The following is a 16,883-nucleotide window of genomic DNA, read 5'->3' on the forward strand; positions in this document are numbered from 1 at the left end:
ATACTGCATGGAGCCAAAAACTTGTGTTTTGAGAAAAGTGCAAAAAAACAAACAGCACAAAATTTGATGATAATTAACAAATGTTTTGCACATATTTACACATGTACATTCCTAATAACCACTAGGAATGTAGTGTAATTGCCTGCTGCTGTTTAAATGTCCTCTCTCCAGTGCCCTTTCAACAGTGTCGGCCAAGGAATGACTCACTTTTCCTCACTTCTTTGGCCGCACGAAATGCTGCAGGGGTCAATTTTCTTTTTCATGTAGTTATGCTACGTCTTGTTGTGGAGACCACGGTTGGAAATGTTCATCACCAAAAAAATATCGTTAACTGCTGTCTGCTGGTTTCCAGTGCACTGCATAGCACGCGCTGCCAAAATTTTTACAACGAACGGGTTTACCATCTGATCGCCGCTCACACGTGGAGAGTTCCACATGGACGTGATGTCTCCGCAGTTGGAAGATGAGAGCATAAGTTTCACAGCGAGGCCGTATTCTCGCTCACCTTTCTTGAACTCAACATTGCCACTATCACACGCTGTGCACTTTGTAAACCTCGAAAGCTGGTTTTGCAGATCCAAATTGACGATCGTGAATGCCGTCTCGTCAAGCGCTCTGTCGACCACACCACTGTTGCGGTTAAAACAATCCGATTTCCGCTTCATTCCATTGACACGAGTTCCAGGAGTTTTTCCGCGGTTCAAATCCTGTGTTCTGCTCCACATCGGAAGGCTGCAGCAGCACTGTCTCACGGTGGGCATGGCCGCTATCGGCTTCGCGAGCTGGCGCACACGCTGGACCCACGCCGTAGTCGCCAACTTCCACTCGATGTAGCCTCTACATCGACCTTGCCGCATCTTGGAGAAGTGTGGCAACCTTTAACATTACCAACCATCGATTTCTTCCGCTTTTTGCTGAATTTGTTCAGCATATGAAACTTTCTCGCTGACCCGGGCATTGTTACCTTTCTCAGTCACTGCACGCAGTTTTTCAAAATGGCGTCTCAGCGCAACGGCCGGCTCGCTTAGCAGACGAGACCAGCCAGCTCAGCCAATCAGGTGGCGCAGTCTTCTCACATGGGCTCGATCAGCCAATAGGAAACAAATAATGTGCTTTTCTTTATTGATTTATTTTGCACCATCCGATGGCCGAAACTGAGCGCCGGTGGCGGGAAACTTAAGCAGGAAGGCGGCTCTTTCAAACGAGACCGAGATGGCGGCGATAGGCAGTGTGAAACGGCAGCTGCGCGATGGGAAGAAAGGGCCATTTTGCGGTTCATTTTGGCTGGAATTCAGCCGGAACTCATTGCGCAAATTATTATTTCACCTAAAATGCTGATTCTAGAAACAAGAAACTTTGTTGGCTCGGTAGTCGCAAAGCAACGTTTTCAAGCAGTGCGGCTTGGCAGACTTGCCAACTAGCGGCTTGAGTTTTTCCGTGCCCGTGGAGTTGCAGCAGAAGTTCATTGATAAAGCAATGAACTTCAAAGGTGACAGGTGCAAGGGCGGGAAGAAATCAAGTCTCTACGTATTGGTTCTGTTCTGCTGTAACTCCACGGGCACGGAAAAACTCAAGCTGCTAGTTGTTGGCAAGTCTGCCAAGCCACACTGCTTGAAAACGTTGCTTTGCGACTACTGAGCCAACAAAAAAGCGTGGATGACGCGAAAGTTATTCACTCAGTGGCTGCTGCAGCTCGACGACACAAGAAAGATAGAAAAATTCTCACCGTTGACAATTCCTCGGCGCATATCGTGAACGTGCGATTTAACAATGTGCAACTTGAATTTATGCTCCCGAATTGTACTTCTTTGCTCCAACCTTTGGACCAGGGCATCATCAGATGTGTGAAGGCCAAATTTCAAAAGCATCTTGTGCGGCGCCTCCTGATCAATATTCGACTGAAGCTGCCCACACAGGTAAACGTCCGTCAAGCTGCAGAAATGCTTACAGTGTCATGGTGGCACATAAAGGCAAGCACGATCAGCAACTGCTGGCGAAAGGCAGGCGTTTTAAAGGCTTCACCTACGTCACAAGACTGCAAGGACACAGAGGAGCTCTACCCAAAACTGAAATGAGCTTACCGAGAAGCTCCCTGTTGACACCGCGGTGGCTATATCCGCGGAGCTCACCAATGAAGACATTGTGAATAAAGTGCGTGAGCAAGATTGCAGTAATGGTGACGATGCTGACACTGGATCACCACACAAAGAGGAAGAGACTGTTTCCAGCACGGATGTTTTAGTTTTTCTAGAAAAAATGCGATCATTCCTCGGGCGCTGTAAGATGTCCCCGATGACGTTCAAAGGAAGGTCGAGGACGTGGAGGCGTTCGTCCTGCAACGCTTGCTGTCTACTCGCCAGAAGAAGATTACAGACTGCTTCAAGCAATAAAGTGCAATTAAACTGTGCCCAGCCTTCTCATTTATTATTTACATACGAACATATGCATCTGCTGCAAAGGTATGCAATTTTTGTTGTTGTGTTACATTACTGACATGAAAATATTGGTTTTTCAGTACAATAATTCAAATTGACAAATTAAATTTGGCGGTCCCGCAAAGTTTATTGTAATGAGATTCCACTGTAACAAATTTGTGGACATGTTTGCAACAAGCTGGACTCAACAAAGATGTTTTCTTGGAAGTGGCAAGCCCTTTCCTTCAAAGAGAGGCTGAAAATTCCGACAAAGTTGGATCAAGACCTGAATATAGCAAAGGGGTTGGGCCTTGCAACATCGATGCGGAATCGTCAGGCTACACGACCAGGCGCGGTATGGCTGCAGATGATATCAGCGACCGTTTGTGCTTTTTTTTTTTCCAGACCTTAAAAAAACAAAAACAAAAGAGAACGAGAACAAAGCCAAAACTTCTTAGGTCCCAAATAAAAAATTTTCAGGTGTGCTTGCATTTCAATAGTACTTTTATTTCCAGATTTTCCTGAACGTTTTTGGGTGGTGCGAATTTCGGGCAATATGAATTCTTGTGCCCTCCCGAGAGATAGATATTATTCAGAATCTAAAGCACACCAGCGTTTTTGCATTTTGCTGGGACTGACATGCAGTCACCACAGTTGGGATGGAACCAGCAGCCTCGAGATTTAGTTGCACAACACCACAGCCTATTGTGCGGGTCAGAAAAAAATGAATTGACCGGAGCACAATTAACAGAAGTCCATTGTGTTAGGCAAATGTTATTGCCCTAGCTGCCATGGCAGCTGGCTGTACAGCCCACTCAGCTTTGGTGACGCACCAATGTCAAGGATCCTCTGTATGCACTGCGGTGTGACCTTGTTGATGTTGAAGGACCATGAGGTGGACCCTGTGCCGGAGCAGATGGTCAGGCCCGAGCTCTTGAGCTTTGTCCGCGGTGAACCGTCCACTGAGAGCTCGTAGTAGGACACTCTGCGAGCAAAACAAAAAAGACACAGACTTCACAGACCGGCTTCAACAGAGCTACCTCTTTGCTATAGTCTGGCACCGGAAACAATGTCAACACACAAGCTTGCGCTTGCCATTTTGAGTGCACAGTAAAACCTCAATAAAACAAGGTGAACCTCGTTCATACATTCCTGAAAAAAAAAAAGATATTAAACATGAGAAAAGATGTTCCAACCTGGAAAACGTACAATCCAAAGTCGCAAAATAATTTAACAGACAAATTGTAGTTGACATCTACGCAATGCAGAGTTGCGCAATGCATGGCAGCACGAGACAATATTCTGACGTGGGCCAACAGAAAGGAACCATTCCCATTGTGTAGACAGCAATGGGAAACTAAGATTAAATCGAGCTGGTTGGCAATACAGTGGCGCCAGAGCGAAACATGACCCTCACTTTGTGCAGCCCTGTAGGAGAAAATGGTGGCTTGTTTGGGTTATCGACTATTTAAAGCATGCAGTATGCTTCTAACATCACTTTGCCCCACGCACTGTGAAAGAGATAGGTGAAGGTGCTTATCGCAATAAATTGGCTGCAATAGCTGTGAGTGCGGCAAGCAACAACTCGAGAGATCTGCTGGCACTGGAATAGGAAACAGTGCACGCTGGCGTTTTCACATGAGATGGGCAGGTGAGTATTGCGGAGAAGTTGCTACAAAGGGCGGCTACTGGCTATGGCATCGTGCTTTACTTATTTAAATATGATTATGGTGCAACTAAGAGTGGTGCCAGTCAGAAGACGATTTGACGTGTAGAGGTGGGATCGGTCTCAACAGCCATCTTGTTTATGCATCATTGTTTTTCTTGTAAATATTGTGAATACATCTTTATATGTGACTTCTGCAAAGTAACGAATTGGTGGAGGTGCTGGGAGCCCACGAGAAACAATAACTGAGCTCCACAGTGGTTGTCAACTTGGACTGGATAACATGACGGACGAAACAGGACCCGACATAGTGCGACCCACACCAATGCCTACAGCCACGAGATCCAGGAGCGTTCTGCAGCACCGACCACGTCGACGTGCAAGACTGGATCACCACGTATGAGCATTTAAGTGCTCACAACAAATTGGATCCGATGATTATGTTGGGTAACTTCGTCTTCTACCAACAATGCACGACGAAGGTGTGTTATGACAACCACAAGGAAGAGCTTACCAACTAGGACACGTGCAAACAGAAGCTGAGGGAGTTCTTCGACCATCCCGTTGGGCGGAAGAGTACCGTTAAGAACTAGCGACCTGTGCCCAGATGTCCACAGAATCATGCGTCTCTTCCATCCATGACGTGCTGACTCTGTGCCGTAAGGCTGACAGAGATATGGCTGAGTCATACAAGGTTGGGCATGTACTGAAGGGGATTGCTGATGATGCTTTCAACCTGCTCATGTGCAAAAATTGTGGAACAGTACAGGACATCATAAAAGAGTGTCAATGCTTTGTGCAGGCCAAGAGCTTCCGCATCGCAACGCTGTTTGCACATCTGCCAAACACAGCTGCAACATCCTCTTGTGATGACAGGCTAGGAGTGCAGTAACCATCATCATCAGATGACCTGATGCGATTAGTGTGGTGAGAACTTGAAGCCATGAATCCTGCAGCCCTTTCTTCTCACCCCAGTGAGCCAGACAACTTTCCTACAGCACCATTTGTGCAGGCAATAGTCCGCAATGAACTCGCTGATTTTTTGTTTCATTCTGTATGTGCCATTGCCGCTTCACAGCTGTCTCATGCTTCAGGTGCATCGACTGGTCCGCAGTATCCTGCACACTAACGAAATCTAGCCAAGTGACGAACCGCAGACGATTGGCCAATCTGTTTTGCCTGCCGGCGTATTGGTCACGTTGCTCGCCACTGTAACAACCATGCTGTCTCCTTCCCTCTGCAACTGCCATTCACCAGTTATTATCGCCTCAAACAGAGCGAGCATCATTATTAGCCTCTGTTGGCACCGCAACAGCTAAACAATCACGCTCGTGCTCCTTGGAACAGTCGCTCGTCGTCATTCTGACATCACCAGTCCTGTTCGTCACCAGCTCGTCAGCCATCATCCCTATCACCGCATGCTTGTCGCCCACCGTCCCCGATGCAGCCTCGATGCCTTTCTCCGGAAAACTAAGCGATGCAGCTCCCGGAGGTGACGTTGCATTGAAGACTCGACCGCAAAACCCTCTGATCACTTAGCTGACCAAACAGAACTTGATGGACGTTTTAGTTGATGGTGTCAGCATCCAAGCACTCATTGACACTGGTGCGCACGTGTCTGTGATGAGTGCCCAATTGCACCGACACCTGAGCAAAGTTCTCCCACCTGCAGCATCACGCACCCTCTGCGTCGCCAACGGAAGAAAGCCTACCATGCTTGGCATGTGCATCGTTTGCATCGGCCTTACGGGGTGCCTAACCACCATTTTGTTTGCCGTTTTGGAACAATGCCCTTACGACGTTATACTTGGCTAAGACTTTTTATCGTCCTATTCAGCCCTCTTTCACTGCGTGTCTAGTGTCATTCAGCTTGATCTGCCCCACGGCTGCTATAGTACACCAGTCACACAACTACAGTTATGCTCTCCCGAAAACATCCGCCTGGTGCCTCAAGCCACTATGTATGTCACTCTACTGTTGTTCCCACCTGTTCCTGATGGCGTCTATGTACTATGTCCCACCACTGACATATTGCTTGAAAAAAATTTGGCCTTTGCCCGTACTGTGTTCACTGCTACCTCTCGCTCCCTCTCCTTAATTTTAACTGATCGACTCAAATTCTTCCAATAGGCATGTCTTTGGGCAACATCTCGCCTGTGAACGACTGAGAGATATTGGCTCTTGATGCCAAAATTCTGTTGCCCTCTGCAGGAACCTTCAATTCACCGGCTCTCACAGACGAACTTAGCAAGATGATTGCACCTGGTCTTCTTCCGGCACAAGCTGCTGACTACTGCTGTCTCTTTGAAACTAACTGCGAGATTTTTTTACCTTGACGGCCACCCTTTAGCCCAGACACCAGTGCTCACCCATCGTAGTTAAATCTGAGGTGCCAATCCAATACGCCACCGGCCGTACCATGTTTCAGATGCTCAACGACAAGTGATACAATGAGAAGTCGATAACATGTTGACTAATGGCGTTATCAAGCCATCGTGCAGTGCATGGGTGTCCCCTGTTGTCCTTGTGAAAAAGAAGGACAGCAGTTGGCACTTTTGTGTGGATTACAGACACCTCAACAAAATCACATGCAAGGATGTCTACGCCGTGCCGCATATTGATGACGCCTTAGACTGCTTTCACAGTGCCAAATACTTTTCATCGATATACCTCCGATCGGGCAGTTGACAAATCTCGGTAAATGACATGGCCCATGAGAAAACTGCCTTTGTAAGACCTGACGGCCCCATTAATTCAATGTTATGCCATTCGGCCTTTGTAATGCCCCGAAAACCTTCAAAAGAATGGTGGACTCCTTACTTCGTGGCTATAAATGGTTCACATGTCTGTGTTATCTAGATGACGTCGTTGTCTCTTCAACAACTTTCACGGCCACATATCGATGACGCCTTGGACTGCTTTCACAGTGCCAAGTACTTTTCATCGATATACCTCCAATCGGACTATTGACAAATCTCGGTAAATGACAAGGATCGTGAGAAAACTGTCTTTGTAAGACCTGATGGCCTTCATTAACTCAAGGTTATGCCATTCAGCCTTTGTAATGCCCCGACAACTTTCAAAAGAATGGTGGACTCCTTACTTTGTGGCTATAAACCCGCCTATAAATGGTCCACAGGTCTGTGTTATCTAGACGACGTTTTAGTCTCTTCACCAACTTTCACGAGTCATCTTGCGCGTCTTTGCTATTGTTTGTGTTTTCCAATGCGGCGGCCTGCAATTTAACTCATCCAAGTGCCACTTTGGGTGTCGTCAAATTACCATTCTTGGCCATCTAGTCAGTGCTGCTGGCGTTCAACCCGACCCTGGCAATATTTGCGCTGTCCAGAACTTTCCTGTTGCGTCTTCCGCCACAGACGGTAAGAAACTTTGTTGGGGTATGCTCATATTTACGTCTTTTTATAAAGAATTTCTGACTTACTTAAGAAGAACGTTCACATGGGGCCTTGCTCAAACCAAAGCCTTCTCCAGCGTCGTACGCTTGCTCACGGCTCCCCCATTGCTGGCTCATTATGATCCATCCACCGCCACTGAACTTTACAAAAATGCCAGTGGCCACGGAATTGGGGCTCTACTTCTTCCATGGCAGCATAATGCACAGCGCGTAATTGCATACGCCGACCGCTTCCTGTTACGTGCCGAGAGGAATTCTTCAATTACCGAACGGGAGTGCCTAGCCTTAGTTTGGGCAGTTGCCAAATTCTGCCCATACTAGTACGGCCGCACATTTTTTATGGTTACCGATCACCACGTTTTATGCTGGCTCTTCTCACTTAAAGGCCCCACTGGACGATTGGGTAGATGGGCACTATGGCTCCAAGAATATTCATTTGCTGTTTTATACAGGTCAGGCCGTTTGCACAAGGACGCCGACTGCCTCTGCTATCATCCTATTGACCGCCGTGAATATGATGTGCATGACACCGACTTTTGTATCCTGGCCATTTCTGGTCTGCACGAAATCCACACTGAACAATGTCGTGATTGCTGCTTTCGTGTTCTCATCAATCGTCTCAATTCCAGACATTCGGAGCCTACGCTGAGTATGTGCCTGCTCTGCGACCACGTTCTCTACTGCCGCAGCTTATGTCCTGCAGGACCAGAAATTTAGCCCATTGTACCATGCCATCTGTGGACATTAGTTCTTCAGCAGTTGCATGACGCCCCTACTGCAGGCCAACTCGGCGTTTCGTGTACTTGCGACTGCGTACGGCGTCGCAAAAAACCTGCTGTGCTGCCCACTGGATGCCCTCAACCCATCGATGTGCCCTCACAGCCATGCTTTTGCATAGGTCTCGACCTTCTCATCCCTTTGCCGACGTCGAGATCTGGCAATAAGTGGGTCGTTGTCGCGGCGTAAAACTGAGGTGGCAGTGGTAGATTTCCTTTTACATGACGTCATCTTCCAACACAGCGCACCCCGGCAGCTCCTCAGTGGTCGCGGCCGCACCTTCTTGTACCAAGTAGTTGAGGGCCTACTTCGCTCCTGTTCTGCCAGGCACAAGCTTTCCAACGCCTACCACACACAGACTAATGGAATGATGGAACAGTTCAATCGCACGTTGACAGAAATGCTGTCTACACACATTTCTGATGACCACAGTAGTTGGGACGGCATGTTACCCTTCATGACCTTCGCCTATAATTTGTCCCGTCACGACCGTTGGCTTTTCAGCCTTTTACCTTCTGTTCGGACGCCACTATTCTATGCCCCTTGACACACTGCTTTGTTCCTCGATGAGCACTCCCACTGAAAGACGTCTTCGCCCTGGCTTACACAGCCCGCCAGATTGCCAGCTCCCGGCTCACTGAGTCTCAGGCCGCGCAGAAGACCCAGTACGAGGGCCAGCATCAAGTCATTCGATTTCTTCCCGTCTCCGTTGTCATCGTGGCGTATGGGCGCCACGCTGCCGTGCTACACAGTGCCCTACACGATATTGTGTCAGCTTGGCGATGTGAACTATGAAATAGCTCCACTGGACTCGCGTGTCCCATCAGACATTGTGCGAGTCTCCCAGCTGAAGCCTCACTTTGGTGCGAGTTCACCTCCCTTATAGTTAGTGCCAAGATAGCGCCTTTACAAGCTATATATATATTGTAAAGAAGATAATGTGAGTGCAGAGTCAGCAGCATCGGCATCATCAAGCGCGCAGCAGTGGCTCGAGCTTGGGGACTGTGCTCGATGCATCCTAGAACCGGCTGTCGTTACAAACCTCAATAAATATCCTTTATAAGTGGTGGAACCGTGCAGGGTAACATTCCACTCTAGCATCCTGGAACTCCGTTCTCGGACGCTACCCTCTGCCATGCCGGACGCCGACCAGCAGACTCTTCCATTGCCACCCGTCCCTTGCGCTGGCACTGTTCGCCAGCGGGAGCCTCCCATCTTCAGCGGAACTGACGACAACTACGTTGAAGAGTGGCTGTTGTCCTACGAACAGGTGAGCGTTCACAACAAATGGAATGATTCGGACAAGCTGGCTTACGTATCATTCTACCTAGCGGGTGTGGCCAGTCTCTGGTTCAGAAATCATGAGAAGGATATCCGAACGTGGTCGACAATCAAGACGTCGATTACAGAAGTATTTGACCGACCCGCCGTCAGGAAACTCCGAGCCGAGCAGCATTTGCGTACACACACACAGGACATGGGTGAGACATTCACCAGCTATATAGAAAACGTTCTCGATTTGTGCAGGCGTGTGAACGCAGCCATGACAGAAGCGGAAAAGATCAAGCACGTCATGAAGGGAATCAATGACAGATTCCAGATGCTTCTGGCCAAGGACCCATGCACTGTTGGCGACGTTATCAGCTTGTGCAAGAGCTATGATGAATTACGCAAGCAGCGAGCTCTGACAAGGCAACATCCCACACCAAATGCTGAGTCACTCTGCAGCCTGACCACCAACACCGAACAAACCTCCCTGATAACCAAAATCAAGGATTTCATCTGCGAAGAAGTCGCACGACAGCTATCTCTGGTGTCCGTCACTCAGAAGTCTGCCAGCACTTTGCCGTCTCATATCCGTAACGTGATCCATGAAGAGGTCGTGGAAGCGCTGGCGGCTGTTCACCAGCAGGATGCCGTAGCTACATCGTTCACTTATGCTACGGTTGCTGCAATGGTCCCTTGCAGTGTGCCCGTGCGTCACTTCCAGCAGCCTGCGCACCCCCCTCCCCATCCCGTCCCCTGGGCCACCACTGCTGTTGCTAACCCGTGGCTTACGCCAGAAAATCGCCCTAGGTGCTTTGCATGTAGGTATCCTGGTCATGTCGCAAGGTTCTGCCATCGCTGATCGCATGCGTTCGATGACAATCGACGAGCGCCCTGCGTGCCGCCTGATCCAAATGCGCCTTACAGATCCTTCGACCCATCACCAGTTCGCTCGCAGACTGATCGCCGTCCTCCCTTCGAACGCCTCCAGTCACCCACCCCACCTCGCCGATCGCTTTGCCCTATGCGTCGACGACCCGTCTCTAACGAAGAGGGAAATTGACGACGCAGTTCCCGAGGCAAGAACTGCGCAAGTGTCAACATGCCGAAGTCCTTCACCTTTACCTGCCAATGTCATTGATGTGTTTATCGAAAATGTTGGTACAGTCGCCCTCATCAATATCAGTGCCACTATTTCAGTTATGGATGCCAGGTTTTGCCGCTCGCTTCGTAGAGCGACGATGTCTCTGTCTGGATTGTTGCTTTGAACGGCGAGTGCTCAACCCATTCGCCCTACCACTGCTTGTACTGCCCGTGTGACCATACAGGACGTTTTATACCCAACCGAGTTCATAGTTCTTTCATCGTGCTTCCACGCCACAATGCCATCATCAATTGCGCTCGGGCTGAGAATGAACTTTTCCAATTTGGTGATCTCTCACCAATCAATGCTCATCCTGCTACTAAAATTGTCGTGAAAGAAGACACCTGTATTCCCCCATGCTCTACAGCATTCGTACCAGTCTTCTGTAGTACTATACCCGATGGGACGGTCTTCTTCATGCCCCCTCATCACTTTGTTACCCGAAAAGCGCTTCCTTTGCCCTTTGCAGTACTTGATCTTGTCGCCGGTGTCAGCACGATGTCCATTTACAATCATCTTTCATCGCCGCTATCACTGCTCTGCCGCGAATGCCTTGGTTACGTCGAGTCAGCCGATTCAACACGAATTCTCTCGACGAATTGCCTTCTACTGCCGTCTGAACTGAGTGCCTTCTCCGTACCCGATTCAACATGGACTGGTGTGTTCAGCTCATTCATCGCCGAAGATCTGACGCATTTGCAGTGATCTCAACTTCTCGCAATCCTTCAGCACTTCCGCCGTTCTTTCGACGTTGCGCAAAGACCTCTTGGCCGTGCATCGACAGTCGAGCATTACATCGACACTGGCTCTCACTCACCGCTGCGACAAACACCATATCACATGTCCGCTACACAACGTCGCGTCATTGCAGACCAGGTCGATGACATGCTCCGTCGAGGCATCATTCCACTTTCACAGATCCCATGGGCCTCTCCCATGGTCCTTGTCACAAAGAAAGACGGTTCCATCCACTTCTGTGTTGATTTTCGACGGTTGAACAAGATCGTGCTGAAGGACGTCTACCCATTCGCTGTCCAGAGCATCGATCATGCTCTGGAGAGCGGGCCGGCCGCCTTGCCCGCTGGGCATTGCGAATTCAAGAATACGACATCCGCGTTATCCCGATCGCCGCTTCCCCCCTAAGGCCAGTAATGACTCCTCTTGCACGTGCACATTGTCCTCTCTGGACTTTGACAATATCGCTGCTGCACAGCGTAATGATCCCTGGACTGCATCTCTGCTCGACTTTCTCTCGGATATGTGAAAAGTTCCAGCGTCACATACACTTTCCCGCCAATTTCCTCATTTTGCGATTCAAGAGCAGCTACTGTATAGACGCGACTATGCCCCAAGGGACGCCCACCTGGTTACTTGTCATTCGGAGAACCTTGCGATCAGAGCTCTGCTCCTCGTTCCACGTCGACTTTCAGTGTAGCCACGCGGGAGTCTTCAAGACCTATGAAAGACTTCGACACCGCTATTATTGGTGGGGAATGTACAATTTCAAACTTCGTCCGCTCTTGCCATGAATGCCAACGCCGCAAAGCGCCACTGCACAAATCCGCCGGTGAGCTCCAGCCTTTACAATGCCCATCCCGACCCTTTGATTGTGTGGGCAAAGATCTCTACAGGCCACTTCCATTGACTCCAACTGGCAACAGGTGGATAATCTTTGTGGTACACCACTTAACCCATTATGCGGAGACTGCTGCTCTACAAAATGCTACAGCGCAGCAGGTCACCAATTTCATACTTTGCCGTTTTCTCCTTCGCCATGGAGGTCCGCGTGAACTTTTAAGCGACAGAGGCTGCGTCTTCTTATCTGAAGTCACCAAACAACTGCTTGCTGAATGCGCTATTGTTCATCGTAAATGCACTGCTTATCACCCACAGACTAACGGTACCACAGAACACTTTAATCGAACTCTTGGTGACATGCTCGCCATGTATGTTGTGGGGATGCGCGACCCTCGCGCCTCCCCTGATGTTTTTCCCGCATAGTGCGTCTCCTGTAGTGTGGCTTCGCCGCACACGCGGCGGTCGGAATGGTACAGGCGCAGTGCAAGAGATGGCGCTAGTGTTGCGCTGCTAACGCCGCGAGGTTACTTGGGCGCCGATAGGAAGGCGCTTGCTCTCTTTGGGTTCGAGAAGCGAGCGGGACGGCCGTGCAGCGCGGCTCTTTCCCGGCGGGTCGGCGCACGGCGGGGGACGTCTCCCGCGTGCGCGCGGCGACCCATGCTTCTGCGAGACCGCCTCGCGTGGCCACCTTCGAACGCGCCACGATTCGCGTGACCATACACGCGAGCGACCAGGCGTTGGGATCCAGCATGGGGCGAACATATTCGCTCGCGAGGACGCGGTGAGTCGGACTTCTAGATTTGTCGCGCGCCCATCGGCATTTTTTGTGGATAGCAACTCGGCTAGCAGGCATTGATGTATGAAAGGTGCAATAAATGCCCTTGTGATTGTTTGCACTACTGTGTTGTCGTTCCTTTGTCCCAAGAGTATGGTGTGAGAATCCCATATCAGACCCCACAATGTCTCACCTGATCACTCTAATTGGGACCTAGTTCTCCCGTTTATCACCTAAGTCTACAACACCGCGACTCGGGCTACTACCGGATTCTCACCCTTTTACTTTCTTTACGACCATAATCCTTCACGCACAATCAACACCATTCTGCCCTACAGGCCGGACCCATCCAAATGCCTGTTGATCTTGGAAGCCACCAAACACGCCAAAGAATGACGCCAGCTGGCCCACCGATTCACCTTGGACGACTAGAACTGTCAAAAAGCCATTCACAATGCCCAGAACTCGACTCCCACTTTTCTTCCGGGTGCCCTCGTCTGGTTGTTAGTGCCACACCGCACGCTCGCTTCAAAACTCCTTCCGAAGTATGACGGGCCATACAGCGTTCTCGAGAGAACATCGCCCGTTAATTACCTGGTTGAGCCGCTAACGCCGCCGTCCGACATGCGACGTAACCGCGAAGTTGTTCACGTTCAGCACCTTAAGCCATATCACCATTCTGCCGTCCTTCCAGAAAACAAAGTCGCCAGGATGGCTCCTTTGTTTCTGTGGGGCCATTGTAAGGAAGATAACAAACGTGAGCACAGTCAGCAGCATTGGCAGCATCAAGTGTGCAGCAGAGGCTCGAGATAGGGGACTGTGCTCGGTGCATCCTAGACCTGGCTGTCGCTACGAACCTGAATAAATATCCTTTATGATATTTACAGGCTATATATATATATATGCTATAGCGCAACCAAGAACGGCGCCAGTCAAAAGAAGATTTGATGTGTAGAGGTGGAATTGGTCTCGACAGCCATCTTGTTTATGCATTGTCGTCTCTCTTGTACATTTGTAAATACATCTTTATATGCGACTTCTGCAATGCAACATAAGATTGCACTTTGACAATGCACTGAACGGTTGTGTCAAAGGATTGTGTTTTCCGGGAACATGTGAATTTGGTGAAAAAAATGCTACCTCTAGTGGGTCATTTGTTATGTTCCTGATCGCAAATGTCGGTGCCAGAAAATCATATACAAACGAACCGTATCAATTAGGTTCTACTGTATGAAATGTTTGATGCTGATATCAGAGTGCAGTGTACATATTCTCATAATGAACATTGGATATAACAAAGGTATTTTAATGTCAGGTCCAACTTTTTCAGTTACAGCAAAACCTTGTTAAACTGTAGTTGGCTGGAGCTCGGAAAAAGTATGTGCTAAATCGTAGTATTGCTTAACTGAAATAGCAAGAGAACGCCCATTTACCTGTCAAAAACAGAACTCGGAGAGAAGGCGATGAAAGGAAAAAAACATGCGGTATTTATTCACTTCACGCAACAAAAGTGTTACAGTAAAACCCCGTTAATTTGGATTTCACGGGACCGGAGAAAATGTTCGAATTACCTGTATGTCGAATTATTTAAGCTTCGACAATAATAACTCAAGAAATGCCTAAAACATCAACATACCTTTACTTCATGAAATAACTGGTTATTGTTGCTTGTGGCGCGCGAGAAATTTGTGCGGAAAGCACAATTTTTCGGAGTTCTTGTAGGTGGTGCAGTCCATGCAGACTGTCCGGAGAAACGACAAAGATGTCCTCCAGAACTTAAAGGTCGTCATCAGCCTCTTTAGCAGGGCGGCGTGGCACTTCACACGCATCCATGACGGGCGCACTTTCACTATCAGAGTCGGCCTCTTCGTCACCTAGTACATCCAGTATTTCGTTGTTGAGGCGACCGGCAAGGGCAACGTCACTATCGATGTGAATGTATTCGTCCAGCGGGATGTCCGGAGGCAGAAGTCTGTGAAAGTGACTGTCATCTTCCTCGGCGTTTTGGTTAACATCCGCATCCCCAGCTTCCAAAGAATCACCGTCACAGACAAAGCCGCTGTGTCGGAAGCAGTTCGCAATTACTGCGGGCGGTGTGTTGCTCCACACATGCGCCACCATGTGCACTGCACTGAGCAGAGTTGCATCATATTTTTTTCTTTGCTTGGCTGTCCAGAGGCTGCAGGGAAGCCGTTGTGTTAGGCGGAAAAAAAAGCAGCAGCCCCGAAACATTATTGTGCGCACTACAGTTATCTAGAACAATTAGCGCTTTGCGCGATGTTGCACAAACGCAGCGGTCCAGTTCGTGCAGCCCGGCCTGAAATATCGCTGAGGTCATCCATGCCTTTCGATTCGAGCGATAGTCTACGGGAAGTTTCTTTATGCTTTTGAAGCATCTCGGCTTTTCTGCTTTGCCGATTATCAATAGCGGTAGCCGCTCCGTGCCAGTCATGTTGGCAGCCAGCAAAACTGTTATTCTGTTCTTGCTTCGTTTACCGCCAACGCAAGGGTCCCCCTTAAATGTGATAGTAGAAAAAGTAGAAACCCTACGTGTTAACCGATACGTATGCAATAAGCTGGTACGGTTTACGCGGATACAAAACACATTTTGTTCAATGGTCACTGAGTCGGGGATTTAACTTTACTACTTTTAAAACGAAACTACTGTTTAAGTGGGTACGGTTTAATGAGGTTTTACTGTACTTACGGTATTAACTCTTTCCCTACTGCGCCCATTGGGCTTCGTCAGTCCGCTATCAATGGTTTGAAATGCCGCTTTCGAGACCTTCCATGCCGCTTACGGACACTGTGCTATTGGACGTGAAGAAGGTGAACTATTTCTTTTTTGTTTTCTTTTTTCTCCAAGCAGTTTGGTTTCTAAGCAAACTGCTTGGAAAACAAAAGCGAAATTCCGCTTAGCATAGTTCTAAGCAAAATTCCTGCCTGTTTTCTAGGCAGGAATTTTTGAACGTGCTCCTAAGTTTCACGATCGTCAAAGTAGACAGCAAAAATGGCCACCTCTGGGAGCGGCGCGCGCGCGCTTCAAAAGATTTTATCAATGGATCAAGCGGAAGCGAGTCTGAGGATGCTGCCTTTTTGCTCGACTTTTGAGAGCAATGACAACGCGAACCAGCGCGGAACATCGGCGGCCGCAGCCCGGCATGCCCAGCTGTAGTGCTTGCACTTATATTTTTGTAATGGAATATCTTTTCAATGAAAAATGTTGACTGTTTTGAAGATAGTCTCTATTAGATTCCAATTCATTTTGTATATCTCATCATTTCTGTTACATTTCTTTTACTAGATATGAGCGTGTCTTTACAAACTTTGTTCAATTTTATCCCACAATGCTGATACTGGCAATTTATATAATTTTTCTGACATATATCTCGTTAATTTATTTATTTATTTATTCACTACTGTCAATCCCGTCAGGGATCGTAACAGAAAGGGCATTCAAAAAAGTACACTGACATACAAAACATGAAATAATAACGGTTTGGAAATACACATTAATATACAGAATAAACTTATACATCAGTAGCAGTAAAAAAATATACAATCAGGTTCATGCTGCAAGATTTGGGTTGGGCAGATAAATGTGTTAAAATGCAAAACAAAGGTAGTAACCAAGTGATACTGACAGTAAACAAAAATAATTACTGAGATGTAAGTAGATCGTTTTCAACAAGCGTGATAAAAGCAGTTAGTGATGAACTATTAACAGAGCCCACGTTCAAAGCGTTCCAATAGCGTATAGTCTGTGGAAAGAATGAGTACCTGAAAGTGTCAGTGCGGAATGAATACTCGTTTAGTGTGTGTGGGGGGTTATGACATGTTTTCCTCCT

At 48.3% G+C, this 16,883-nt stretch overlaps 1 protein-coding gene across 4 annotated transcripts in view; it reads right to left on the reverse strand.

Moving 5' to 3' along the window:
- The window catches only part of Nadk2 (NAD kinase 2, mitochondrial), a 94,707-nt gene that overhangs the window by 32,992 nt on the left and 44,832 nt on the right, over window positions 1-16,883 (reverse strand). For all 4 annotated transcript variants that reach the window (XM_065452535.2, XM_065452531.2, XM_065452532.2 and 1 more), the window contains exon 6: window positions 3,248-3,399. In XM_065452535.2, coding sequence (XP_065308607.2) covers window positions 3,248-3,399 — 152 coding nt within the window. The remainder of the gene's footprint in view (window positions 1-3,247; window positions 3,400-16,883) is intronic.

Source organism: Dermacentor albipictus, chromosome 9, assembly GCF_038994185.2.
Source record: "Dermacentor albipictus isolate Rhodes 1998 colony chromosome 9, USDA_Dalb.pri_finalv2, whole genome shotgun sequence".
In the NCBI taxonomy this organism is placed as follows: Eukaryota; Metazoa; Arthropoda; class Arachnida; order Ixodida; family Ixodidae; genus Dermacentor; species Dermacentor albipictus.